General features: G+C 65.0%; 3 protein-coding genes across 13 annotated transcripts in view; all 3 read right to left on the reverse strand.

The window, feature by feature from the left end:
* Positions 1 to 3,131, reverse strand: part of MROH6 (maestro heat like repeat family member 6) — a 4,958-nt gene extending 1,827 nt beyond the window's left edge. The window contains exons 1-9 of the mRNA XM_004387427.2: positions 2,856 to 3,131; positions 2,451 to 2,603; positions 2,070 to 2,224; positions 1,374 to 1,491; positions 981 to 1,165; positions 763 to 900; positions 496 to 610; positions 232 to 375; positions 7 to 157 (exon numbers count right to left, since the gene is read on the reverse strand). Of these exons, the coding sequence (XP_004387484.1) occupies positions 7 to 157; positions 232 to 375; positions 496 to 610; positions 763 to 900; positions 981 to 1,165; positions 1,374 to 1,491; positions 2,070 to 2,224; positions 2,451 to 2,603; positions 2,856 to 3,131 (1,435 nt within the window). The remainder of the gene's footprint in view (positions 1 to 6; positions 158 to 231; positions 376 to 495; positions 611 to 762; positions 901 to 980; positions 1,166 to 1,373; positions 1,492 to 2,069; positions 2,225 to 2,450; positions 2,604 to 2,855) is intronic.
* A 1,719-nt stretch (positions 3,132 to 4,850) lies between these two features.
* NAPRT (nicotinate phosphoribosyltransferase) lies at positions 4,851 to 8,204 on the reverse strand. Of its 2 annotated transcripts, XM_023741630.1 has the most exons (13): positions 7,947 to 8,204; positions 7,739 to 7,866; positions 7,571 to 7,653; positions 7,086 to 7,216; positions 6,865 to 6,980; positions 6,474 to 6,670; positions 6,264 to 6,404; positions 5,927 to 6,011; positions 5,747 to 5,827; positions 5,552 to 5,654; positions 5,325 to 5,479; positions 5,049 to 5,156; positions 4,851 to 4,964 (listed from the first exon to the last, which is right to left on the reverse strand). In XM_023741630.1, exons 1-13 carry the CDS (start codon positions 8,188 to 8,190, stop codon positions 4,902 to 4,904), a joined length of 1,635 nt encoding a protein of 544 aa, XP_023597398.1. In that variant the 5' UTR covers positions 8,191 to 8,204; the 3' UTR covers positions 4,851 to 4,901. The 2 variants fall into 2 exon arrangements, with proteins under 2 accessions (XP_023597398.1, XP_023597397.1); XM_023741629.1 differs by having other exon boundaries at positions 4,857 to 5,156.
* A 1,259-nt stretch (positions 8,205 to 9,463) lies between these two features.
* Positions 9,464 to 25,536, reverse strand: EEF1D (eukaryotic translation elongation factor 1 delta). Of its 10 annotated transcripts, none has more exons than XM_023741627.1 (9): positions 25,442 to 25,536; positions 16,261 to 16,384; positions 15,798 to 15,869; positions 11,499 to 11,555; positions 11,075 to 11,168; positions 10,717 to 10,817; positions 10,244 to 10,462; positions 9,869 to 10,063; positions 9,560 to 9,735 (listed from the first exon to the last, which is right to left on the reverse strand). In XM_023741627.1, the coding sequence occupies exons 2-9, from the start codon at positions 16,375 to 16,377 to the stop codon at positions 9,697 to 9,699; spliced, it is 894 nt and encodes a 297-aa protein (XP_023597395.1). In that variant the 5' UTR covers positions 16,378 to 16,384; positions 25,442 to 25,536; the 3' UTR covers positions 9,560 to 9,696. The 10 variants fall into 10 exon arrangements, with proteins under 10 accessions (XP_023597390.1, XP_012414246.2, XP_004387432.2 ...); XM_023741625.1 differs by having other exon boundaries at positions 25,395 to 25,503; XM_023741626.1 differs by lacking the exon at positions 25,442 to 25,536 and adding an exon at positions 16,563 to 16,668.
* Between the last annotated feature and the right edge of the window lie 101 nt (positions 25,537 to 25,637).

A 25,637-nucleotide genomic window follows, 5' to 3' on the forward strand; every position in this document is an offset into this window, starting at 1 on the left:
GGAGGCGCGGCCCGAGCTCAGCGCTCAGCAGCCGCACTGGCGCCCGCGGCCGCAGCAGGAGCCTTCGCAGCGTACCCAGCGCTGCGCCCACGAGCCGCGCGTCGCCCTCTCCCAGAGCGCCCAGGAGCGCCGGCAGCAACGTGTTCACGTGTCTCACCTGCCGGAGCAGTGACTCGTGGGTGGGCCCTCGCAGACCCCGCCCCGGCCCCGCCCGCTCGCCGCGCCCCTCACCTTCCCGCGGTTCAGCGCCAGGTGGCCCAGGCCCAGCAGGCCAAGCCAGCGCACGGTGGGCTCGGGGTCGCCCTGCCAGGCGCGGAGCCGCTCCAGGATGTCCTCCTCCCACAGAAGCCGCGTTGTGGGCCGGCTCTGCAGCAGCTGGGCGGGGGAGACGGGTCAGCACACTCTCCGTGCGGTGGCACCGCTTAGCGAACGAGTCCATGGGTAGCCCTCACCAACCGTCCTGGATCGCCAGACCAGGCGGGCAAGCAGGCTCACCTCGGTGAAGAAGGCCATTGCCGTGAGGCGCTGCGTGTCGTCGGCGCTGCGCAGCCGGGGAAGTAAGTCGGCGAAGAGGCCTCGCAGGCGGTGGTCGGCGTGAGCCACCATGGCGCTGGGGAGGGGCAGAAATGGGAGGTCTTCCTCCGCTTGGGGCATCACCCCTGAGAAGCCCCCACTGGACCACCTCAGGTCCCTGTTTCCCCCACCCCGCACCTGGCCGGCAGTCATCCTCCTCCTGGCTCGTAGCCCCGGGTTCCTTCTCACCTGGCCAGTAGCAGGACGCCCTCCAGGTGTGTGTGGGCTCCCACCAGCCTCCTCCAGCCTCCCGCCTGCTCCATGCACGTGACCACCATGCGGCCGCCGTCGCCAATGAGCAGGGCCTTCAAGGCCTCCACTGCGCAGCTGGAGGTGGAGGCCGCGGGCGGTGAGGGCAGGCAGAGTCTGGCCCCCGCTGCTCCCCTACCTCCAGTGCCTGCCCTCACCTAGCGTGACTGTCCGGCGGTCCTCTGTGGGACGGGGCCCAAACCTTGGGGGTGTCAGGGGAGCCCGCGCTGCGGGCCAGCTCGTGCAGCTGTGTGACCAGCGCGAGCAGCAGGTGCGGGTAGAAGCCCCGCGTGGCACCCACGCAGCCCGACACGTCCAGCATCTCCCTGAGGGCGCGCGTGGCCTGAGGAGCAAGTGACCCGCTCAAGCCTAGGGCGTGCCTGAGGCCGCGTCGGACACCAGAGGGGCGGGCGCGCCGCAGACAGGACGGAGACCAAGCCTCGGACAGGCGCGGGACATTCCGGACTCGCGGAACGCCCCCCACGAATCTGCGGCCCCGCCCCCTCGCTGCCGGGCCGCTCGCCCTGGTGGTGCTGGCAGGAGCCACCTACCGCCAGCGCTTGCTGCTCTGGCCCCGCTGCGCCCTTCAGTGTCCATAGCAGCTGCACCAGCACCTGCCCGTTCACGCGCTGGTTCCGGCTCAGGCTGCGCCACAGTTCGGCGGCCTCCCTGGGGTGCAGGGGCGGCGTTGAGACAAGGGCCCGGGGGGAAGGGATGGGGTGGGGAAGGGGGTTAGGGTGGAGGTTCGCTAGGACTCCAGCAGAGGAGAAGCAGGTAATTCACCCCCTCCCCCGCCCACAGAACTCCAGAAAAATGAAATACGTGGTAACTGAGCCCACCACACCGAGCCGGTCCGCTGGGAGTGCTGTGGGGCCAGCGACTGTAAACAACCTGGGATTATAAAAAATCACCCTCGAGAACAAAACCGAAGACATTTTTCCTGGGGCGAATTAACGAAAGCAGCAGGGGTATCGGGCGCAGATGCCCAACCAGTTCGCCCACCCCGCCCTGGGGCGCACCCCAGCCTGGTCTCCAGGAGCCACTGACAGGGAAGGAGGGTCCCCAACCCAGGAACACTGGCCGATGGCCGGAGGTGGGGGGAGTAGATGGGGTGGGAAGGGAGGAGAGGGAATCGGAGCTTCTGCCCCCTCCACCTCTCCCGTAGGGGACCAGACTGGGTAGCCAAGCGGTAAAGAGGAAGGAAGCCGCGTGGGGCCCGTGCTAACGACGGCCGGGTGGTGGGTTACCCGTCCAGGGGCAGCGAGCGCGGCAGGAGCGCGCACACGACGTCCCGCGCGTGCTCCAGGGCCAGCGCGCTCAGCACCCGCAGAGCTGCCTGCCGGGGCCGCCCCTCGGCTAGACTAGGCACCTGAGCCAGCAGCCCGCGCACCAGAACGTGCACCTAGGGTGGAGGAGGACAAGGAGCGGTTGGCTGGCTGGCCATGACCCCCAGACGTTACCCTGTCGCCAGCAGCCACCCTCAGCCTGCAAGAGCCGGAAGGGGGCGGGTCAGACTTCTCGCTCCAACCCCAACCCTTAGAAGGGGAAGGCAGGAGGCTAAAGGGAAGGGAAGGGGGAGGGACCCCGCGGAAAAGGGAAGGTCCAAGGTGGGAAGGGGCCGGGCTAACCTTGTCCTCCAGCCTCTCCCCCCGGGCCTCCAGGGTTGAGGACAGGGTGAGCGCTGTCGCCTGCGTCCCAGCAAAGCCAGCCTCCTCCAGGCAGACAGCCGTGTACAATGCCAGGTCTGCTAGGACCCCCTCCTCCCAGGGACTCCGGGGGGCCTAGGACAGGGGCGGGTGGGGTGTGTGAAGTCCCCAAGGCTCTCCCAGCTCTGCTCCCCAGCCCCACCCGCGCCCTCCCCAGCCCCTCACCTGCCAGTAGGGTCCCAACCCCTCCACTGCTCCCCAGCCCAGCTTACATCCCCACCCCCCACTTTTCCCTCTCTCCTGCTCCAGCACCTTCCGGAGACTGAAGGAGCCTGGGAGGAGCCGTGGGCCCCAAGGCTGGTCTCCAGCCTCCTGTCCTCCTCTTACCTGGTTGGCCCCCTTAGGGGGAGGCTCCTGGGCATTGGGTGGGGAGCAGGGCTCACTGCCAGCCGTGGGGACAGTGGCCGCACTCCAGGGCTCAGCCTCAGAGGCCAGGGCAGGAACCTGGGCCTCGGGTTCAAGCTCCTGGGGCTCGGTCTGGGGGCCCCGGGAAGGAGCTGCCAGTGGCCACCCCTGGCTGGCCCGGAGGCCTTCTGCCAGAGCTGTCAGGGTCAGTGCCCCCACGGGGCCCCGTCGGGCCCGGCCCCACACACCCCAAGCCATGGCTGGCCCCACACCGAGCTGCTCAGCAGGGCCTGGCTGGCAGCACCTGCCAGTACTCCTCCTGGGAAGTCCTGCCCCGGCCTGACCTAGAAGCAGGGCCCCGGGCGGGACCAGAGGACAGGCGTGGTGGCGCCTGCGTGCATGAGCACTGTGTGCGTGGGGGGCTGGGGTGCCACGCAGGGATGCCCCCAGGCGTGGTGCCCGCTGCAGGAGGTGGCTTGAGAAGGGCCTTCTTGCCCAGGATGCTGGGGACAAGATCTTGGGGTCTGGGGGAGGGGTGAGGTCTCAGGTGGGGAGGCTCTGCAACAGGAAGAAAGGCCCCTGACCCTGACCCCAGCAGATGCGGACAGCCCCAGGAGGTCCCAGCAGGGGCCATAAGGCTTGGCCCAGTTCTGCGCCAGCCTTGCCTGACTCAGCCCTAAAGTAGCCAGCGGGCCAGGACAGGCCCATCCAGCATCCTGGGGATAATCCACGCAGCTTGCTCAGGCAGCCCTGGGGTGGGACAAGTGAGGCAAGATGGAGCTGTGGCTGCAGCTCCTGGGTGGCGCCATTGTCGGGCCAGGCCCTCATGGGTCCTAGACAGCTCTGTGGTGGCCCCCCGATCCTAACTGGTCCTAGACAGCCGTGTGGTGGTGCCCCCCCCACCCCCCATCCTGGTGGGTCCTAGAGGCCCTGTGGTGATGCCCCCATCCTGGCTGGGCCACAGTGTTCCTGGGTCCTGGCACTGAGGAAGGTGCATCTGGACTGGTGGTCTTCTTGTGGGGCCGTGTGTGTTCTGCCCAGTATGTGTGTCTGCCACCCTGTCCATGTCCCTTACTTCCCACGGGGCTGGCCCAATGAGGCCCCTGCCCAAAATCCTACCCTCCTCCTCCACCCACCACCACAGTGGGCGCTGCCCAGCCCGGAGCCCCAGGGGAGCCGGCTGAGCCAGTTGGGCAGAATACCTGGGCAGACGGAAGTGTTCCTGGAAGCTCTCCCCAACACTCAGAACCCCCACGCCCATGCCTTGCCTGCGTGGACAGGAGGGCCAGGCTCCCACCTTCCACTTCCTGCTGAGCCCAGAACCTCCCCGCTGAGCAATCCTAGGAACTCAAATCGCCAAAGCAGGCAGAGACCTGGGGTCAACTTGCCCACACAGAGGGGGCAGTCCAGGGCCACCACCTGAGCACCTCCTGGGCCCAGGGTTGCTGGGTCAGGAGCTGGGTCCCTGCACAACAGGGTATGTACCTGCTGTTGCAGGGGCAAAGTCCCCCAGGGCCTGGAGGCGGTGGGAGACAGAGGATGGGAGCCCCCAATGGCGGGGTGGTGAGGGGCTGGCAGCAGCAGGGGCAGGGCACATCTGGGCTTCTCCTTGCCTTAGAAAGCCTGGCATATCCCCACTGACCCCAGCCCAGGGGACAGAGCCGTAGGCAGATGTGGGAGCCCAGGACTGTGCTCGGACCCCCCAGCCTCTCTCTCTGGCACCCCCAGCCCTGCTCTGATATTCTTCCGTGGGACTCTCTGGCCTTTCAGTGGGCACCAGAACCTCCCTCTGCCGTGGCCCTGCCTCCCACAGCACCCCCCCACCCCCACGCCCCGCACACCCTGGGCTCCCGAGGCAGGCACGCACCCTGCCTCGGACCTCCGCACAGAGCCTGGCGGGCACTGGAATTCCCCGGGGGGGGGGGGTGAGCCCCGAGGGCCCTGGGGGGTGGACAAATGACTCAGACACACGGTGCAAGGCTGTGAGTGACTCGTATTGTGCTCAGGCTCCCCCAGCCCACAGGATTCTCACGGTGGGCCTCCAGCCCTCATCCTGTCCACCAGGGCCTGCAGCTGCTCAGACAGCGCTACCTGCAGGGGAAGAGGAGGATCGGATGGATGGGCCGGCCGCCAGCTGAGGCTGTTCAGGCCAGCGGAACAAGATCCCTCACCCACCTGGTACAGCTCAGGGCTCTCCAGCCACTTGTGGGCAGGGCTGAGGCGGCTCAGGGACAGCTGGGCAAAGGCTCTAGATTCGGCCAGAGATGGGAGGGGCTCACACAGCTGGAAGAAGGGCGGGGGGAGGGGCTCAGAAGCTGGAGGAAGAGGGGGAGGAAGGACGAAGGGCTCAGAGGCTGGAGCAAGAGGGAGGGGGAGAGGCGCAGAGGCTGGCTCAGGCCCAGGGCTAGGGTTCGGGTTGAAGGTGCAGACGGAAGGGGTTAGAGTGGCCACCTGTCCCTGCTGGACCCAGAGCTGCAGCAATGACTCCACATGGGCTGGCCTCACGGCCCGAGGCTTCTGGGCCCCCCGTGGCCACACCCTCAGTTCCTGCCCAGCCTGGGGCGGCAGCTCCTCAGCCAGCTGCAGCAAGTCCAACAGCAGAGACCCTATGGGGGGCTAAGAATGAAGTGGGGGGCTGGGACCTCGAGGGGGGCACCAGAGGGGTGGGAGGGCCTCACCGTCGGAGTCCAGGAGCCGGAAGGCGGCCTTGCTCCCCGGCAGTGTCTGCTTCTCGGTATCCTCCGTCAGCTTCATCCGGGGCTGGCCACCCACAGCCACCAGCTGGGGGGGAGAGGGCATTGGGTGGCTGGATCCTCGCTGCCCCCATGGTCACCCAGGTCCGCCCCCACCTGCACCCCAGACCCTGGCCCCACCTTGTAGACGCAGCCCAGGGCAGGCTGCCGGGGGCAGGTGACCAGGCTGGTGCCAATACCAATGACATCCACCTCGCTGCCCTGTGGTGGGGGAACAGGTGGCACCAGCTCAGCCAGAATCTGGCAGGGGCCCTGGGCCCCTCGCAGCCACCCTCTAGCCTGCACCCCCCTCCCCGCCACCTCCTGGGCGAGCCGAGCCAGCTGCTCCTCATCTATGTTGTTGCTGACAGCGATGGGCAGCGACTCCAGCCAGGGCACCTGGAACCTGTGATGGGGGTTGGGTGGGGCCTCTGGGCTGAGCCCTGATGGGGCAGCCCCTCAGCTGTTCCTGACTCACCCCTCCCTCCCCCACAGCCACACTCTTCCCCTAGGCACTCAGAGCCCCTGGGTGACCCCTGCCTGAGCCACCCTCTGATCACCCCTCCCCACCAGGTCCCGAAAGCCAGGAGAGAGGAACAGCCCCTCCCCCTCATGCCGATGCCCAGCTCCCGTCAGGAGGCCCGTTCCAGGCACTCACTGGGCTGCGGCTGTCCGGAAGACCCCGCGGACCTCCCGGGCCTGCTGAAGCAGATCGCCACTGTCCAGCCGCACGCCCACTGCCTGGTAGCCCAGCTCCCCCAGGGCCAGGGCAACGGCCAGGAAGTTGGGGAGACCGCTCCTGCAGACAGGTCAGGGGTGAGGGGCTGCAGCCTGCTGTGCTGAGCCCACCCTGGGCAGCAGGCCTCACCTCCGCATGCTGTAGGAGTCCAGCAGGCCCTGGAAGGCCCGGGGGAAGGCCAGGGCATAGGCCACAAAGGCCACCCGCTCCCCCCGGTGCGGTTCCTGCACCCCTAGCCCCAGGTGGGCACACACAGCCTCCAGCCACACCTCCACACGGCCGGCCAGGTCCACTCGTGGGCCCTCACCGGCCGCAGGAGCCAGCATCTGTTGAAAGGGGTTGTGAGATCTGGGGGGCCAGGTTCACCTGGAGTTGAGGGTCTGGGCAGGGGTAACGCGCGATGGGGACAGGGCTCGGTCAGCCTGGGTGTACAGCTGGGCCGGCCCTCCCTGCTCTGGAGCAAGGGCTCCCCTCGGATCTGCTGTTTGGTTCCGGGTGGGGGAGGGAAGGGGTCACTGACCGGGTCAGGAGGCACCTCAGTGCCCGAAAACGAAGTGACGAAGGAGTGCGCCAGCGTCCCGGCCACAGGCACGCCCCGGAGCTGGCCCGCCAGCACGTTGCTGCTGCTGTCGAAGCCTGGGCAGGGGGATCAGGCGGGTTGGGAGGCTTCAGGCGGAGGGGAGAGGGTCCCGGGGATGGAGCCTCCTCCTTCCACAGCCTGCCTTCCTCCCCGGCCCTCACCGCCAAGGTAGCTGTAGGTGGAGGCCGTGAGCCCCCCGTCGGGGCCCTGGGCGCGCCGCAGCCCCATCTCCAGCAGCCTCTTCTCTGGCCCCGCGATCAGGCGAAGCCGTGCCGCGTTGGTGGCAACGAGGCTGCGGGGAGCAAGGGTACACGGGACCCGGGGTGAGGCTCACGAAGCCACCCAAGCCACTTGAGTTACCCTGGCATCTGTAGTTCCACCAGAGTCCTGCGCCTCTGCCAGGCCCCGATTGGGGGCTGTTGCCTCGCCCCCAGGGCTCACACGCGCAGGGGTCTTGAGCCCCAGGTCTAGCGCTCCACCCCACCAGCGCGAAGTCCCGCCTCCCAGGCTCCACCCCTCGGGGCGCGGAACTCCGCCCCCAGAACCACACCCTCAAGGATCCGCCCTTTCCGAGCCCAGTCCCCAGGTCCGCGTCCGCCTAACGGAGAGATCCCTCCCCGGTCCCGGTCCCGGTCCCGGTCCCCACCTGGCGTAGCTGACCAAGCAGAGCAGCGGCGTTTCCAGCAGCTGCACCACCAGGAGGGGCCCGGACACCTGCAGCAGCGGCACCTACCGGGAGCGCTGTCAGCTACGGACTGGCCCCCCCGCGGCGCGCCCCACTCGGCCCACCCCCACTGCCCTGGCCCCCACTCACGCCCGGGAAGGCGAGGGAGCCCTCGGGCAGGGCCCGCACGGTCACCCCGGAGCAGTCCAGGGCCCGCAGGTGCGCGAAGAACGCGGGCTCCGTGTCCGGAGGCAGCACCGAGGCCAGGAACTGCACGTCTAGGGGCGACAGAGGCACTCGTGGGGCGGGGCTGGTGCGGCCCTGGGCTGGCTTGTCGCGGGGCTGGGACGGAGGCTACCTGCGTCCCGCAGGCGGAAGGCGCGCAGGAAGCGCACGCAGTCGCGGAGCCCCGCGGCCAGGGCGAAGGCGCCGCCGAACGGGCAGCAGCGGAAGAAGAGCTCGAACTCGGCGACGTCCTGAGCCCGGCCCGCGCGCCAGTAGCCCAGCGCCATGGTGGCCTGGTAGAGATCGGTGAGCAGCGGCCGTGCCGCTGCGAGGCCCTCGGGGTCGATGTCCCGCTCTGCGCCCGGCGCCGCCGCCATCCCGCTCCGGGGCCTGTGGACTCTGACCGGTCCCGCCCGCCCCGCGTGACGCGCCCCGGCCAGTGGCTGCGCTCCCAGGGCCACCTCCGCCCCGCCCACCGCGGCTGGAGCTCTAAGTTGTCCCGGGCCCCAGCCCGCCCGCGCGGCTGCTCGGGTTTCGCGGGTGATCTGCGAAGGATAGGGGCTGAGCCGTCGCACCTGAGCCAGCTCGTAATGCAAGGTTTGGGGTTGGACTCAAAGTGCAGGAGGGTGGGGACACCTGGGGAGCGACTCCCATTCCCTGCACTAAAAGGGGTCCAGGCGGTGGAGGGCGTGCTTTCGCTAGTCTCCAACTTCACCCAGGACCCTAGGTCTCCCGGGGCACAGCGTGTTCCAGCTGCAAGGGCCCTCCTCCCAGCCTATGTCCCCACCTCTGGCATAGGGGGGCAGTGGCAGCTCTACAGAGGGACCAGTCTTCGTCGTGCCTGCCCAGAAGCTGTGCTGGCCCGCTCCCGCCCACCATTCAGGAATGGGCACAACGCCAGGGAAGGCGAGGGGGCTATTGGCCTGCCCCCACCTGGTATCCGGAAGGCTTTCTGGTGCTGCCAGCCTCGGTCTTGCTGGCCTTGACCTGAAGGGGCTGCCAGGGCAGCGGCTCCTGCACCCCCAAACCCCTAGAAAGTTCTCCAAAACTCCTCGAGAGCAGCCTCAGGGCCCCGCTGCTGAGGGCGGGCAGTATGTTCCCTTTCACCCAAACACCAGGGTTGGCTGGGGTGGGGAGGGGGAGGAGTGGCAAGCAGGCCCTTGGGGCACAACTCCAGAGAGCACTGCTATACACTCTGGTCACCCCAGAACGTCTAAGGGTGAAGGGGCAGACCTGGCTGGCTCCCCAAGAGGGTGAAGCACTGGTCCCCATGTAGACCAGTGCCTGGGGCTGGGAGGGCAGAGGCGGCCCCTGAAGACTCAAAGGGGAGGGGAGGAAGGAGGGACAGCCGAGGCCTCTAGGACTAAAGGACATGCAGACTTCGGGAACAGGGGGGAACAGGGAGGTCAGCACCAGTCAGACCTGGGGTTCAAAAGGTCACCCGCTGGGCTCGCCCATGGCCCAGGAGGGGCTTCCCGGACAGGAGGCCGAGCAGAGACATGGGGGAGGTGTGGCTGTGTCTTCAGCTAAGGAGCCTCAGGTACATCTTTTTCCGGCTCACACAGTGTGAACACGGGCAGGGAACGAGGGCGGCACTGAGGGGCAGAAGCTGCAGGAGGGAGCACCAGGAGATGTCTCCTGTGCCTTGGCCAAGACAGGAGGGCACCGCCCAGAACGCAGGGGCCGGGCCAGTGTGGGGACAGGGCCAGTGTGGGCCCGTGCCTGCCCACCTACCCGCCCGAGCACGGCCCACCCGGCCTGCAGAGCTCCCGCCCGCCAGGCACCGCCCACGGAGCCCTCGGGAACACCAGGACAGGAGTCAGAGTGCTGGACTCGGTCTTTAATTGGCTGCAGGCTCGCACACGCACACACAGGCACTGGGCTCAGATCTTGTTGAAAGCAGCAATGTCGACACTCTGCACCTGAGGGAGGAGGAGGAAGGCCATCAGCAGGCGGGACTTCCCACAAGCCCCGCCCACTCCCGTTGGCTCCAGGAACCTTGGGGTTGGTGGGGCTCCCCGCAGAGTGCTCCTTCCCTGCCGCCCGGCCACTCACGTGCTCCTGGAACTTGGTGACCTCCTCCTCCAGCAGGTCGGTGCCCACCTTGTCATCCTCCACCACGCACTGGATCTGCAGCTTATGGATGCCGTAGCCCACTGGCACCAGCTTGGAGCCCCCCCAGGTCAGCCCGTCCAGCTGGATGGAGCGCACGCAGGCCTCCAGCCGCGCCATGTCTGTCTCATCGTCCCACTATGGGCGAAAGGCAGGAAGGCCCTGAGCTCGGCTACCCTCCCCCCTGGGGTGGTGTGTCAACAGTGGCGCCCGCCCTTCTCAGGGGCCTCAGCACACCATCCCGGCCGGAGGAGGGCGGCGAGGAGGAGGGGGCTGGAAGCTGAGCCAGCCCCCCACCCAGCCGCTGGGTGCACTCACGGGCTTGACGTCCAGGAGGATGGAGGACTTGGCCACCAGCGCGGGCTTCTTGGCTTTCTTCTCGGTGTACTGCCGCAGCCGCTCCTCCCGCAGGCGGGCTGCCTCCTTGTCCTCCTCCTCGTCGCTGCCAAACAGGTCGATGTCATTGTCCTCGTCGTCCTCCGCGGGCGTGGCCACCTTCTGGGCCGGGGGCTCCACTTGGCGCATGGGAGACACGTGCTGCCGGGAGGGAGGGAGGCTAAGGCCCCAGGCCAGGCTGGAGCCCGCAGTGCAGCCAAGGGGACCGCCTCCACCCCGCCCCACGCAGGGCGTGCCCCTCACTGCTGCCTGGCCTGGGCCAACCCCCTGCTCACACTGCAGGTGCTAAGCTCGGGGAGGGTGGGGGCGTGGGGAACAGCAGGCGCTCTGCCCCTCTGAGAGGCGGGCCACGGGGGTCTCTGGTCTGTGGGCCTGCAGGCCATCTGCATGCTCACTTGGGTCTGCGGGGCGGTGGCCCGGTGGGTGGGCGAGCTCCTCTCCAGCGTGCTCAGCCTGGCCTCCAGCTTGGAGAAGGCTTGCTGCAGGTCCTGCACCACTGTGGGGTCGGGCAGGTGGTGGCCAGGGAGGGGACGGCGTCATGGTCAGATGGCCGCCCAGGGAGGGGAGGAGATCATGGTCAGATGGCGGCCGGGGGAGGGGAGGGGGTTGGTCAGAGGGTGGTCCGGGGAGGGGAGGGGAGGGGGTCGTGGTCATATGGTGGCCTGCGGAGGGGAGGGGCCCTACTCAGATGGTGGTGCAGGAATGGGGGACAGGAGTGGTGAGGAGGGGGCCTCCCACCAGGCTGGCCCTCACCTCTGCGCAGGCTCTGGTTCTCCACCTCCAGGCTGGCCATGCGCATGATGAGCTCACTGTGGTCCCCGCCGGGCCCGCTGGAGGCCCCAGAGCTCTGCAAGGCAGGGGGCAGTGAGGGCCCGAGCCCTGTCTGCTGATAACCCCCACAGCCACTGGCTCGGGGCAGAGCCTTAGGCTGGGCACACGGCTCCTGTCAGGACACCCAGCAGTGCCAGACCAGGGCGAGGGGGGCCGAAGCCCTGCTGATACAGCCCACCCGCCCTCAACACCGGGCGAAGACCTGGCTACATCGGCTGGCCGTGGAGGGCCGCCATGGGACCGTGGTGACAGACAGGAGGCAGACAGCCCAAGGGCAGCTCAAGCACGCAGCTGGGCCCCGACCGCCATTTGGCCCTGTCAGGCGCTAGGTGAAAGGAGGACTTACAGTCCCTTGGGCGGCCTGGCTCGGGGCCTCAGGGGGACTGGGCAGCACCGCCTGGAGCTGGAAACGGGAGGGAGAGCTGTTGAGGCCGGGCAGCAGGAGCTGTCCACGCACCCTCACACACGGCCCAGCGGGTGTTCACCCTCGCACGCGGCCCACCCCTGGCTGTTCACCCTCGCACATGGGGCCCCATCAGGTGCTCAGCAAGCTATGCCTGCCAAGGCCCCAGCCCCATTCCTGACTAGGAGCCCCTGTCCCGTTACACCCCAGGAACCCTGCAGGATTTGAGGTTTGTGACCTCCTGTCCCCAGATTCCACCTGGTCCTCAGTGAGGGGCACAGGGGCACAAGTGGGGTGGGTCAGCACAGCACACCCCACACTGAGGTGGCTCTGAGAACCGGGGGTCCAGGCCCAGGACCGAGTTGGCCCCCAACATATCTAGTAAAGACCCTGGGCCAGGCCTGCCCCTCTACCCTACCCTACCCTTCCCACAGGCAGCCAGGACCACCTTGCCGTCTCTACATAGATCAAGCTTCCAGGACCTTCCACTGTCTAAAAGGAAACTATAAGGAGCCTCACCTCTGCGTCCTCCCTCCACCCTGCCTGCACAGCGAGGCTCAGCGTGTGGAGGTCCGCCTGGGGAGAGGCAGGCAGGGCCCCAGCACACGGCAGGCCCAAGGGCTCACTGCCTCCAGACCTCCTGTCCTTGGCTCAGTGCTTCCCCTAACCAGGGCCTGAGCACAGCAGGATGGGCACCTGGGACACTAACCCACCTGACCCTGGGCTCCCCGAGCAGCTTAGAAGACACAGAGAGGGTCCCATTGGAAGAGGAGCTGGGGCAGGTGGGCGGGGACAGACTCACTCCTGGACATACCAGGGCCAGCAGGAAGGACAGGGCCCAGGGACCCAGCAGGGCTGGGAGGCCTCAGGCCATACAACATGCTGGGCCAATCAGGTGTTTTCCACTTTCTGCCCCCAGGAGAATCCCAGGAGCCCCAGGCTGGTACTGACGGCCCCCTTGCTTGCCCACAGGCCTTCCCCCAAGGTTGATGCACTGAAGTCTGCCCCGCTGCTCAGAAGGACCCAGACGGGGACCAGGAAGCCAGGGAAGTCCAAGGTCCCCAGCTCAGAGAGGCGGGCAACACGGTCCAGCCAAGCCCGTGAGTACTGGCTGCAGAGAGCCACCTGGTGGTCTCAGAAGGAAGTGCTCACACAAAGTCCAGCTGCCTCACCCCACTCCACCCACACCCCACAGTCCCCAGGACCCCTGGGTTCTGATGTCCCAGTTGTCTGCTGAGTTCTGTTGCCACCTGATCCAGCCTGGCTTGGGCCAGCAAGGTCCTTTCTTGGTCCCCAAGCCCTAGAGCAAGCCCACCTGCCTGTCCCAAAGACCAGGACCCAGCAGCAGACCCCAAAGCGGCCAGGGCCTCTGCCCCAGGTGGAAATGGGAGCCAGAGGAGGAACCTGCAGCACACCCCAGACCAGCTGTGGTCAGCAGGGTAACGGCCCCCAGAGACGGCCACACCCTGATCCCTGGATCCGTTGAATACGTATGTTCACATGGCAAAAGGGATCTTGATGTGGGGCAATTCTGATCACGCAGGTGGCCCAACATGATCCAAAGGTTCGTATAAGAGGGGCCAGGAGGGTCAGAGAAGGAGATATGACGACGGAAGCAGATCCAAGGAGACAGACTGGAAGATGTTCTGCTTCTGGCTTTGAAGATGGAGGAGGGAGCCACAAGCCAAGGAATGCAGATGGCCTCTAGAAGCTGGAGAAAGTCAGGAGACGGAGTCTCCCCTAGAGCCTCCAGGAAGAAACGTGGCCCTGCCAACACTGTGATTTTAGCCTGGGAAACCCAACCAAACTTCTGTCCAAACCGTGTTGTTGATAAACTTCTGTTGCTCATGGTAATTTTTTATGGCAGCTGTAGGAAAACACATACACATTCTGGTACTGGCAGTGGGTGCTACTGTACAAAATGCCTAAGAAAGTGGAAGGTGCTTGGGAATTGGGCAATAGGCAGAGACTGAAAGAATTTTGAGGAGCATGCTAGAAAAGCCCAGATTGCCTTGAACAGACTGTTGGTAAAAACAAAGATGTTAACAATGACCAGTGAGAAGCATTTGGGGATTAACATCGTGTTAGAGAACATCTGAACCATTACGAACAGACAGTCTGCTGGTAGAAACGTGAATATCAAAGGCACCGCTGGTGAGGGCTCAAAAGAGGCCCGTGTCACAGAAACTGCCAGAAAGCTGAGCAGAACGGGGTCCTGCAGTTACGTGCAAAGCAGAACTTGTAGCCACATGCTCGAATATTGAGCTGCGATTTCCGAGCTAAGCATAGAACACGCAGCCTGGCTGTTTCTTGCTGCTTATGATAAAGTGCAAGAGAAGAGACTGTGGGGAGAATAGTCAGGCAAACAGGGGACAGGGCTCAGGGCTTCGGGTTATTCTCAGTCTGCCCATATCGCCAAAGACACTGATTCAATCAGGAAAGCAAGCTCTGGACAGAGAGCTAAGGGCGTGGCTGGGAAGGACCAAAAGGTCAGCGCGAGCAGGCTCTTTGAGAAATCAGGCATGTGACTCGGTGACCCCTCAGTCATCACAGCAGAAGCAGGAATAGAGATGGGAGGTCCAGGGAGATCCATGGAGGAGCCTCTGGTCTAATGGCACGGATGCCAGTGACATACACAGGAGATCCACCAGGTTCTTGAGAACGTTATACCAGCAGAAACCCTGCCAGCTTGGACCAAAAGGGACAGAGCACAAAATGAAAGAAGGGTGATGGATCCCCCAAATTCTAGAGTCAAGAAACAGCCTGACAAAATCGCTTGGCAGCAAACACATGCAACCTCCCATGAAAACATGGCCCTGAGGGCGGAACCTTGAGCCACAGTCGGTTCCGTGAAATCTAATGGGTTTGCCCGGCTATACTTTGAAATTTCTTAGGACTGGTTACATTTTTCCTTCCATTTTATCCTTTTTGGAATGGGAGTGTCTGTAGTTGTCTTCCTATGCCTGCCTCATTGTATTTTAGAAGCAGATAACTTGGTTACTAGCTTCACAAGTCCCCAGAAGGACCATACCCAGAGCTTCACTCACGCACAATTTAGATGAAATTTGACTTTGAGTTGATGCTGGAATGGGCCGAGACTTCGGGATGAGGTGACTGCATTTTTCACATGGGATGGGCATGAATCTTTGCAGGCCAGACTATGGTAGACAGAATAACGGCCCCCGAAGATGTCCATGTCCTAGACCCTAGATGGCAAGAGGGGCTTTGCAGATACCAAGTTACGGATTTTGTGATGGGGAGATCGTCCTGGGTTGTGTGGATGGGCCCAAAGTAAGCACAAGGGTTCTCGTAAGTCAAAGAGAGAAGCAGGAGAGTCAGAAGTAATGTGGAAGCACAGTGTTGGGGCCACAAGCCAAGGAATGTGGGCAGCCTTGAAATCTGACAATGGGAACGGCATGGATTCTTCCCTGGAGCCTCCAGAACAACAGACTGCAGGCCCACTTTGGGCTCCTGACCTTCTGAACTGGAGGATACGTTTGCAGTGCTCTTAACACTGAAAACTTGTCATGATTTGTTACCGCAGCAACTGAAAACTCATACACTGGCTGCCAAGGGATCTGGAGGAGAGACGGCAAGGTGGGGGTCTGTGTGCTTCCCAACGACACACCTTCCTGCCCAGCCCCATCACCAGGCAGGACGTGCCCAGCACCGTCCATTTCCTGATCCTAGTTGGGGTCCTGGAGGCTGAGGAAGGCTGCAGGGATCCTCTCTGGGCCTCAGACTCAAGGTGGCACCAGTTCTACAACTGGAACCCAACATGCCCTGCTAACCTACTGCTCATCTCTTGAGGGGCTGCGGCTGAGCAGGGAGGGAGGAAGGCACGGCCGACAACAACCCTGAACACGAGACCTGATACAGGAGCAGGCAGGAAAGCCTCCCAGGCAAGCAAGCGTCCGCAGCCTACACTCCGCAGTGTGGTGAGGCTCAGCCACACCCTCAGGGACCTGCTGTGGGGCTCAGGCTCAGCTCAGTGCTGGCACCACGGGTGCAGCCGTGGAGAGGACAAGGAGCCTCAGGGACCCCAGCAAGCGAGCGACAACACAAGAACACAAAAGTGAGAGCGTCTCCCGTGGTGGCCTGGTCAGGTCAGCCTGGGCCTGGAGGCCACAGAGCTCCGTGTCCCAGCCTGGAACACGGCGCCGCACACCTCACCCGTCCTTTGCACCGAAACTTGCAGCACGGTTGGGGAAGACTCTCCGCCAGCCCGGGGGCGGTACTCACTCCGGCCAGGGATTTCTGGATGTTCTCTCTGGCTCGCGCGATGTCCCGGAGGATCACGCTGGCGCCGTTCTCCTGCCGACAGTGCAAAAAGAACCATAGTCTTTTTTTTTTTTCCCACGGAAAAAAAAAGTAATTGAAAAGAAAAAGCCGCATCACGCAGACGGAGCGTGAAAAGGGAGGAGCAAAGACACGCCAGCGACAGTCAACAACGGGAGGCGCGGCTGTCAGGGAGACGCCAGCAGGTGCGCACCGTCAGCCAGCACACACTGAGGCCTTCCTCATCGCCCTACGGGCACCCAGAACTGCAAACCCAGGGCCGACCGCACCCAGGAGCCACCTTCCAATGACCGTACGGCCACCACCTCAAGCAAAGCCCCTGCCCTGTGGGTGCCTGGCAGATTCTCCCCTCCTGGGGCCCCGCCCGAGCCCGGCACAGCCATGCGTGGCAGGCGGCAGGCCTCACCTGGCCGGAGGAGCCGGCCACAGGCCCGTTCATCTGCTCGTAGAATTTCCGCTCTGCGTCATCATACTTGAACTTATCGAACCAGATCTTCTCGTGCACTAGGAAGTTTGTGGCCATTTTCCTGCTAGGAGGGGAGAAGAGGCTAAGTCAGTGAGACAGGGGAGGACAGGGACCCAGGCACCCCCGACCGCCCGGCCCCCCAGTCTGAGGCCCGCCCGGCACCCCCAGTCTGAGGCCTGCCCAGCCTGAGACCCCACAGGGCAGCCCAGCAGCACAGGATGCAGTGTGGGCCAGACACCCACCCGCCCAGACAGCCCCGCGCTGCCGGCCCTGCTGCTCACGGACCCACGGGAGGAACACAAGCACTCTCAGCAGGCCGCCCAAGCCTGAGGACCCCCACGCAAGTGCCCCCCAATTCTGAAGTGACAGTCGATGGCACGGCGGTTGCTGCCTGGAAAGAGGGACTTGAGTCACCTGATTGTAGGTATGGCCCCTGGGCAGGAGACCGGCCTGGACCACCAGCCTGCAGAAATGACCCCCACGGGCCCCTCGTGGCAGCGGGCAGCACCTGCCCCAGGCCTGGCCTCAAGGCCCCGACTCTCCAAGCGAGGCCCAAGGACCCCAAGCGTCTGCAGTCCCATCTCGCCCGAGTCTGCAGGGCCAGGCTTTTGCCACACTCACCAACCAGCCACACGCCAGCAGCTCAACATCCTAAACCGAGCCCTGTGCTCCCCGCGTTCCCTGCCTCACGGGAACACTACTTTCACAAGAGCGCGCCATCGTTAACGTGTAAGGAGCCCAAGTCACCACTTCTCAGCCAGTGAGGACCCTGAGCATCTGTGCTCATCGCTGATGTATCAGAATCTCCTTGGGGTCTAGGCAACCCCTGCTCTGGACCAGAGGTCTGCAAGCCCCCGCCTGTGCCCCTCCTCCCCCCAGGCACAGGTGCCTCTCAACTGCGTGTCTTCTCTACCACGTGGAGCTCCATGCCTGCTCCAGACTGCACCCTCGCTCTGCCAACTCTCCCCTGGCCACGCCAAGCATCCCCTAGTGACGAGGGCAGCCCCTCAGTGCTCCCCCACACCACCTCCGGAGGCCCACCACGACCAAGGGTTCAGCTCAACCCACACCCATACTGCTGCTGCCCGACCAAATCGGGTCCCCGCACCCAGGCCCACATCCTGTGCAACAACAAGTCTAGCACCACCAAGGCAGCCACTTCACTGGGCCAGTGCCACCTGCGAGGTGCCAGGCCTGAAGCCCGGGCAGCCGGGCCATGCGCACCGCCCCAGCAGGAAGCCAGACCTTGCCTTGCCAGCTCTGCACTCCATTTGCTCTGCTATCTGATCGTCCCTGCACACCAGCCTGGGGCTGGCTGTCTGGCGGCACCTTCTGTGGCCAGGCCCTGGCCACCTCCCCACGTGGCCTCCCTAGGCAAGGCCCTCTGTGTGTCAGACTCCAGGCTAGTCTCCCACTCCCGGTGAGGGTGCGGAGATGGGGTCTAGCTGCATGCTGAGTGTCTAAGACGCTCCCTACTCTCAGACGGGTTGTCAACTACCAAGGACCCACAGGGTCAGAGAAGGGGCAAGTGGGGGGGACGGGGACCGTGGACCTCCAGCATCACAACCCCCAGGGGAGTTGAGGGCCAGAAACAGTGCCAGCCCTCCTCCCCTGGCCCTGACAAGCAAGGGTGGGGGACTCGGGGGCTGCCCAGCTGCCGAGAGCCCCATATGGGCTGGGGGTTGCTGCCCTGTGCCAGCCCCTTGCCCCCACCTCCCCATAGCCCCAGCCTGCCCTTGCCCTGCCTGCTCCTGTGTTCCAGTGGCTGGATCCAGGGGTCTCGGGGGGGGGTCCCCAGGGTGGGCGGGGAGGGAGCCCGGGAAGGCATGGCGCATTTTCCTACTTGGGTCTCAGGCTGGACATGGATGGGCCGGACCTGGGAGTGGGCTGGTGGGCCGGGGAGGTGGCCTCGAGGCGCCAGGCCACGCGCAGGGCCTTGGCAGCATGGTGGCGGCACTCGGCGCTGTCATAGGCGGGCTTGCTGAGCCAGGGGGCCTCGGAGTCTTTGTGCAGGAAGTACCAGTACGGCAGGGCAGGGGGGACTTCCCCGTCCACCCGCCGTGGGCCCGCCCGCTTGGTCCCCAAGGCACTGCGGCCCCGCCGGTCCCTGCGGCCGCGCCGGGAAGCCTCGCTCTGGCCAGCTCGCTCCTGCAGGCGCACCTTCCCTGGTGGGTGGCCATCAAACAGGGCCTCATAGAAGCCCCGCTCGGCGGCGTCATACCGTGGCTTCTCTAGCCACACCTCCCGCACCAGTGCCTGCAGGCTGCCCAGGGCTGGCCGGCTGTTGGCCGGTGGGCCGGGCTGGCGGGCCAGGGCCAGATCAGGGGCTGCCGGCCTCTGGCCTGTGTCGGGGGCACCCTGCCTGCCGCACCCCTCTGTGGCCAGGAGCAGCGCCTGAGACCACTCCACGAAGGCCCGCTCGGCCTGGTCGAAGGAGGACTTGTTGACCCAGATGCCCCAGGTCACATGGTGGCAGGCCACCTGGCTTCCGTGGGTGCAGGGGCCCCGTGGGGCCAGGGCAGGCGGCGGGGTGGGCTGGGCAGCTGCGTCGGCCAGCCTCTGGCGGTAAGCGCTCTCCGCCCGGTCGAAAAGCAGCTTGTCCAGCCACACACGGTCGGCTGCAAGGCCCACGAGGGCCAGGTCGGCCTGGCCGAGCCAGCTCCGGGGGGAGCGCTTCCTCTTCTTCTGCAGCGGCCCGTTCCTGCCGCGGCTCTCCCCGGGGTCTGGCCTGCTGCGGGCGTCAGGTGTCTCTGCCGCGTCAGCGGCCCCCATCTCCTCCCGGCCAGGCCCGTTCATGGCGCCCGTGGCCAGGAGCTGCCGGCTGGAGGCGGCAGCCTGCGAGGCTGCGTGCTCGTAGAAGTGCCGCTCTGCCTCCTCATACTTGTGCTTGTCCTCCCAGACGGTCTCCAGGGTGCACGAGGCCTTGCTGCTCCTCATCTTCCAGGCACAGCCGTGAAAAACAAGCACAAGAAGGCAGTTGCAGCACAGTGGGGTAGCGCGGGCCCCGAGAGCGAGCCTCCTCAGTCTGCTCGGCAGGGGTGGGGGGGGGAGTGGGGGCCACCTCCCACTGGGGTGCCGTGAGAGACCACGGAAGGGCTGGAAAGTCAAACCCATGTGGGACATCGAGTAAAGCAGAAACACACAGTACACGTGTGCACACACACAAACATGTATTTTAGCTGCAAAGCTCGTCTTTACCGACCCAGCATGCACCCTGCTCTCCTACAGGGGCCAAGAGAGTGCTGGTGCCAAACGCGACCAGCCACAGGCACCCTCTTCTCACGGAATCTCCGAGCTCTGCCGGGTGCACTCAGGACGCGCTGGGTTAAGTTCGACTTCCGGATAAACAAGTAACCTTTCAGTCTGAGCACATCCCGTGAGATACCTGGGACACGCTTGTACTAAAAGATTATCCGTTGTTTACCTGGAAGTCACACGTAACTAGACACCTACGCCTCTTCTTTGTGTGCTCAGCCACCCCAGCTGTGTGGCGCTCCAGCCTCTGTGGCTGCCTTGCCCAGAAAGCCCAGCTGCCTGAGCGGCTCAGAGAAGGTGCTTTCCAAGGGAGCTGTGAGGGGCCTGCAAGAGGGGGCAGCCTGCAGGCACGCCTACCTGTCCCCACCCCAGGGCCAAGGCAGAGACCCACTCCACAGGTCCTGACCCCAAAGGCAGGTGGCTTTGGGTGGGCAAGGGATGCTTGCAGCTGCCTCTGCCCACATCAGCATCTACCTGAACTGAAGAAGGACCATGGTGGGGGCATGAGGACCACGGGGGGGGGGGGCCACAGGGACCACGGGGGCATCATTGTTTGGGTGCCACACCAGGTGGAGAGGCAGGTGTGGCTCTGCCGACCTGCTGCTGTGGCCGTGGACAAGCCTCTGGCCCTGGAGCCTCACCCTCCCCCTGGGCAGAAGGGGCTGGACGCCTGTTCCCTCCAGCTCTGAATGACTCCTGTCTCTTACCCCGTCCCAAATCGTGGGCCGCTGGGCCCGACAGTGAGCACAACACCCACAGGGAAAACGGCCCTGGCCCCTGCTGCTTCCCCCACGCCTGCAGCTGACACCCGGGGGTGCTGCACCCTGCTCCCAGGCCCAGGAGCTGCCTCAGAAGCCCCCAGATACTGCTCCCCACTCAGCAGTGATTCGGGGCCCCTGGGTGCCCCACCCTCTGGCTGCTCTAAGCTGCAACAGAGCCCGAGCAGATGATCAGCCAGCTAAGTCACTTCCCAAACCCAGGAGCTGCCCTTACTGCTGCCCCCAAAGGAGAACAGGCTGCGAGGTCAGGGCACCCAGGCAACTGGAGCCGAGGTGGTCCTCAAGGTGACTCAGGATGGCTCTGCCCATGTCCCTCCCTGTGGCATCCCGCACAGCCAGGGGAAAGAAAGGACCCCAGGGAGGGCCCCCTCAGATGGTACTGACTGCTGGCTCTGCCCTTTCCGACCACCCAAAAAACGGGCTCCAACTCCCCCATGGGACTTCTTAATCATCACACCCCACACGAGGTCTAGAAAGGGTCCCTGGCCCCCCATTCCCACTCGCAGCAGCCCCCTGCTCACCAAGGTCAGGTGCCTGGGGCAGAGGCAGTGGGGGAGACGGGAGCAGAGCCCAGGGGGACAGCCATTGTGACATCACCCACCAGCCAGGGGGCCCCGGAGCCTGCTGGGGGCTGCAGCTGACCTGCCCCCGGGCTCCTCTGCCTCCAGCCCCTCAGAGGGACCCGAAGCAGGCTCCCAGCTCTCGTAGCCCTGGTCCCTCCAGCACCCCCATGGGCTGCAGTGGGGCCCTCACCCCCACACTGGGCCTAGAGGCTCACTCGCCTGGAGCTCCCAGCCTCCCTGAAAAGAGCTGCTCTGCAGGGTGGCAGCTCAGGCAGGAGCTGCTTCAACACACCAGCCAATGGCAAGACAGGGCTGCAAGACCCCCACCCCTCCTGGGGCCCCTCCTCCACGCCCTGCGCCACATCCCCTGCAGGGAGCAGAGTGCCGTCCTGAGATCGTCCTGAGATCCGCCTGGCCCTGCACCGGAGCAGAAACGCCCAGCCCACCGGGGGCATCACGGCTGGCTCCCCACCTGCCCAGGGAGCAGAGCCCACACAGCCACAGGTGTCAGAGCTGAGGAACCCCGGCCAGTTCAACCCGTGTTCTATAGACGAGGAGACTGAGGCCCGAGAAGCAGAGGTCCGGCACCTGGCTGACCTGAGCGCCTGCCCGTCTGTGACGGCAGGGGTGAGTGAGTTGGGGTCCCTTGTTTCAAGCCAATGGAAACCCGGGGCGCGGGGACAGGTGGGTACTTACTTTGGCTGTACGCTCCTAGGACAGCATGAAGGAAAAGCAGCAAGGTTAGAGGCAGTCAAAAAGGCTGCGCTGGTCAGACTCCAACGCGAAGGCAGCGCGCGGTTGGCACAGGCTCCTGCGGGCGAGCTCTGGAAGCCAGAGCGAGCAGGTGCGCCCACCGCCACCAATCCACACGGAGCGAGCCGCTCGTAGGCCAGGCATGGCCACTACCTGAGGCACCCTCTGTCCCACCCCCACGGGGCACCGGGAGCTGCTGGGGGGACACTCAGCCCACTGGCCAGGCTGGCAAGTCCCTGCAGGCCAAACCATAGGCCCAGTGTCGGACAACAAAAGGTTCCAAGAGTCACCAAGTCTTCCCTCCCCGAGTCCACACAGAAGACAGGAATGTTTATCCTATTTACAGATGAAAATGGGCTGGATGTACACACCCCTGCCCCAGATCCACAGAGTGGCAGCCCAGGGAGCTGAGGCCACCAGACCAACCCACACATCCTGGAAAGGCCAGACTGACAGCCCCCCAGATCAGGCCACCCCAAGCCTGCCCAGCACCGGAGAGCCCCAGGGACCCACCTTCCCACCCCATCATCAACAGGAGCTGTCACCCAGGCCCTGCCTCCTCCACCCACCCCATGCTGCAGCAGGCACCCAGGCTCGGGTGGAAACACAGACGCTGGCACGGGGGGGAGGCCGGCACCCGCGGAGGAGCCCAGGAGGACCCCCGCCAAGGGGCTCTCGGGAGCGGAGGCTGCAGGGGGTGTGCGCAGGTGAGGCTCTCCGTGGAGTGGGGCCACGCACTCCACAGCAGCTGCCACACCGAGAGCGCTGTCTCGTCCAGTAAAGTAGGTCTGAATCTGCACAACCCCTTCGGAGCCGCCAATGTCCAAGTTCAGAGCTCCCAACCCTACCAGCAGTCAGGCCTGTGCGGCAGGGCGAAGAAGAGCAGGACACAGGAAGAGAGCACTCTGGAAGCAGCGGCACGAGGACCCAGAAAGACAATGGCCATCCCCACCCCGCCACATGCCAACACTTTTCCTGAGGGGCCGCTAAGGACACAGCCTCTTCTGGCTGCCAGGAGCTGGGGCTCCCATGCCTCCTCCCAAGGGTCAAGCCTGTGGCCCAGGCGGTGGAGAGCCCAGGAGAGTCCTCACTTCTGGCTAGAGTTGGCAGATATGCACCTTTGCGCCTCTCCTGGCGCCCAGCCAGCCCAGCACCCGGTACAGTCTGTGCTCAGATGGGACTTGCAGAAGGAAGGTGTTCGTTGGCTGCAGTTAGGCAGATGTAGGATTCCAGGTGTGTGCAAGCAACAAGGCACTCTGTGGCCACTGGAATCGGGGGGCATCTTCTGGTGCCAGTGTGGGGACCTGGTAGCAGCCTGCTGAGGACACTCCTGGCTGCAGGGCTTCAATTCCATGTCATGAGGGCTGGGCCACCCACAGCAGAAGGGTGTTGGAGGGTCCAACCAGGTTTCCAGGATGATCAGCCTCTCTGCCCTTACACCACCTGTCATCGCCCAGACACGCCACCCCACTGCAGCCATGCACACGATGGGTTTGCTCCCAGATTGTCCACCCAGGGTCAGGTCTATGGGCTCGGCCTGTGACCCCACCCCCGCTGCCAGCAGCAGCTCTCTCCCAGTTCTCTGGGCTGACCTGAGCGGCTGCTGTGTGGCCGGGCCAATCAGCACCACTCAGCAGAACTTTCTAGAGGTCATGTCCAAAGCAGCAGCCACCAGCACTTGGAACGTGGCCAATGGCTGAGCAAGTGGCTTTGCAACTGTAATCAGTTAGAGCAGCGTAGTTGTGCCCGTGAGTGCCCTCCTTGTCCTCTCAGGGGAAGCTCCACGGCCTCCCCGGCAGCTCTCCTGCCCTGACTCCTGTCCGGGAGGTGCACCCTGACATTCCAGCCACCGCTCCACTCCTCCCAGGCCCAACAGACACCTGCCTCACAGCAGTTCTATTTTTGGCCCAGCTGGGGCACCCCACCCCACCCCACCACTCCCTCCCCTGCTCTGGCTTCCTCTACCTGCTCACTCACATCACCTCCTGGCCTCACACGCAGCTGCAAGACAGCAAGGAAAACTGAGGCCTGTGGCCGCCCACATCCTATCCAAGTGTCATCCTCACACACCGGCACAGGGCCCAGTCAACACTCAGCATCAGGACTCCAGCACGCAGCCCCCCGGAACCTAGAGCCAGTGACTGGCACACCAGAGGGGTTCTTTCCATCCATCCTTTTCCAAATGGTAACCTCCCTCAAGAAATCTTTGTTCATGAAGACCTTCGTCCAGCATACGTGCACACTGGGCACTGAACTCCACAGCTGGACCTGGCACTCCAGGAGCGAAGCCAGGGGGCCTCCTTGGGGTCAGGCTCAACCAAGGGCAGCCGGCCTGGCTCAGGGCAGGAAGCCAGGCCATGTCATCTAGGGCACCGACCTCACTTGGGTGCCTCTCTGCATCGATGTGGGGACACACGCCATGAGCCCTGCAGGCTTGCGCTCAGAGGAACCTCCAGGGGATGAGACCATCCTGCACTCTAAGGAAGCAGAGCCCCAGGCCTTCAGGGCACAGCCTGGACGAGCTCCTGCCCAGCCTCCTCACAGGACTGGCATAGGGCCCAGGCACTGCCACCCCTCCAGAGGCTGCCAGCAGACCGTGGTTCCAAATGTCTGTGCTAGCACGATGTGGAGGAGAGAGCGGTTCCTGGGGACACTTTCCCCCGCACATCAAAAGCCCATCCAGGAGTGTGCACCCCACACCTAGCTCAAGCTTGGCATACAAAAGGGATGCAGAATGGAGCATGTTTAACAGCCCAGCCACAGGCTCAAACCCTGGGTCGGAACCAGCGGCCTTGCTGTAAGGTGACAGTCGGCTGGGTCAGTCCTCCCCTGGCCCCTCCCCCTGCCAGGCTGGGCGTCCCCCCAGATTGAGTGACTTGCCCTGTCTCTTTGACACCACTTCCCCATCAGGAAATGACCCCCCCCCCCCACAAAGCTGTGGACACAAATAGCTTTTGCTTCGGGGTGGCCCTTCATTCTGGAGGCACTGCCGTTCCACCTCCTGCTGGGTCCCTACCCCCACCCCACCGCTCCAGCACAAGCCTTCCCCGTCTTCCGCCCAGGGCCTGTGACAGCATCACTCTTTTCAGACACTGGCTTCAGTCATCTGCTCAGAAATCACCCGGATCTCCCACCCAGAGAACCCTGCGGTGTGACCCACTCAGCACACCATATCCTTCACGTTCTTTTACGTGTTCGTGGGCCACGTAAGTTCCACGAAGGCCTGGCCTGCAGGTCCCTAAAAAGCAGGTGATGGACAAATGGAAGGACCACGGACCGAGCAATAGCTGGGTGGATGTTCCTGTCACCCAGGGTTAAGTCTGAGGCCGCGGAGCCGGCACAGAAGCCGGGCCTCCGAAGGGGGCTCCCACATTCCCCCGGCCCGGGCCCGTCCGCCACAGGAGCCCGCGCCACGTGGGCGCGCCGCGGGCCCCGCCCCTCTACGCCCGCGCCGGCAGCTGCACTTGGCCCACGGCCCCTGGGCCCGGCAAGCCGTCGACACTTGCGCCCCGGTCCCTAACGGCGCTGGAGCCCGGGCCGCCCGCCCTCCCGGCCCTCAGGCCTGTCGGGCGCACGCGGCTCCTTCCGGCGGGGCCGCGGTACTCACACGCCAGACAAGGACGCGGCGACCACGGAGGAAGCTCGCGGGTGCGGCGGGCAAAGGGCGCTGAGGAAAGGGAGGGCCACCCCGGCCGCGCACGGGAAATGAAGGTCTGGGGCCTACCACCCGTCGCGAGCGGGGAACGCGGGGGGGAACGCCCGCACGCACACCCCGCCTCGCCGTCAGGCCGTTCGGCGCGAGGCTCCCCACGACAGCACAGGCAGAGTCCAGTCTCAGAAGGCCACGGAGCTCGCGCTCTCCTGGAAGAGCCGGAGAGATCCGCCAGGGACCGGGCTGCAGCCCGCCCGACGCCCCTGCGCCGCGCACCCAGTCGACTCGCCGGCCCGGGGCTGGGCGGGGCCGATG

The sequence above is a fragment of the Trichechus manatus genome, unplaced genomic scaffold (genome assembly GCF_000243295.1).
Source record: "Trichechus manatus latirostris isolate Lorelei unplaced genomic scaffold, TriManLat1.0 scaffold00185, whole genome shotgun sequence".
Taxonomy (NCBI): domain Eukaryota; kingdom Metazoa; phylum Chordata; class Mammalia; order Sirenia; family Trichechidae; genus Trichechus; species Trichechus manatus.

What these genes read in the sequence shown, in the direction of transcription:
- NAPRT (XM_023741629.1), bottom strand. Translation starts at nt 8,190, where the DNA reads ATGGCGGCGGCGCCGGGCGCAGAGCGGGACATCGACCCCGAGGGCCTC. An exon ending in GCTCCCTCGCCTTCCCGGGC is followed by an intron (nt 7,654 to 7,738) that starts GTGAGTGGGGGC and finishes CGCTCCCGGTAG; the next exon opens with GTGCCGCTGCTGCAGGTGTC. An exon ending in TCTGGGTCCAGCAGGGACAG is followed by an intron (nt 5,157 to 5,324) that starts GTGGCCACTCTA and finishes CCCTTCTTCCAG; the next exon opens with CTGTGTGAGCCCCTCCCATC.
- EEF1D (XM_004387375.2), bottom strand. Translation starts at nt 19,443, where the DNA reads ATGTCCCACATGGGTTTGACTTTCCAGCCCTTCCGTGGTCTCTCACGG. An exon ending in CCACCGCCCCGCAGACCCAA is followed by an intron (nt 10,463 to 10,716) that starts GTGAGCATGCAG and finishes CCCTCCCGGCAG; the next exon opens with CACGTGTCTCCCATGCGCCA. An exon ending in TCCTCCTGGACGTCAAGCCC is followed by an intron (nt 10,064 to 10,243) that starts GTGAGTGCACCC and finishes TTTCGCCCATAG; the next exon opens with TGGGACGATGAGACAGACAT.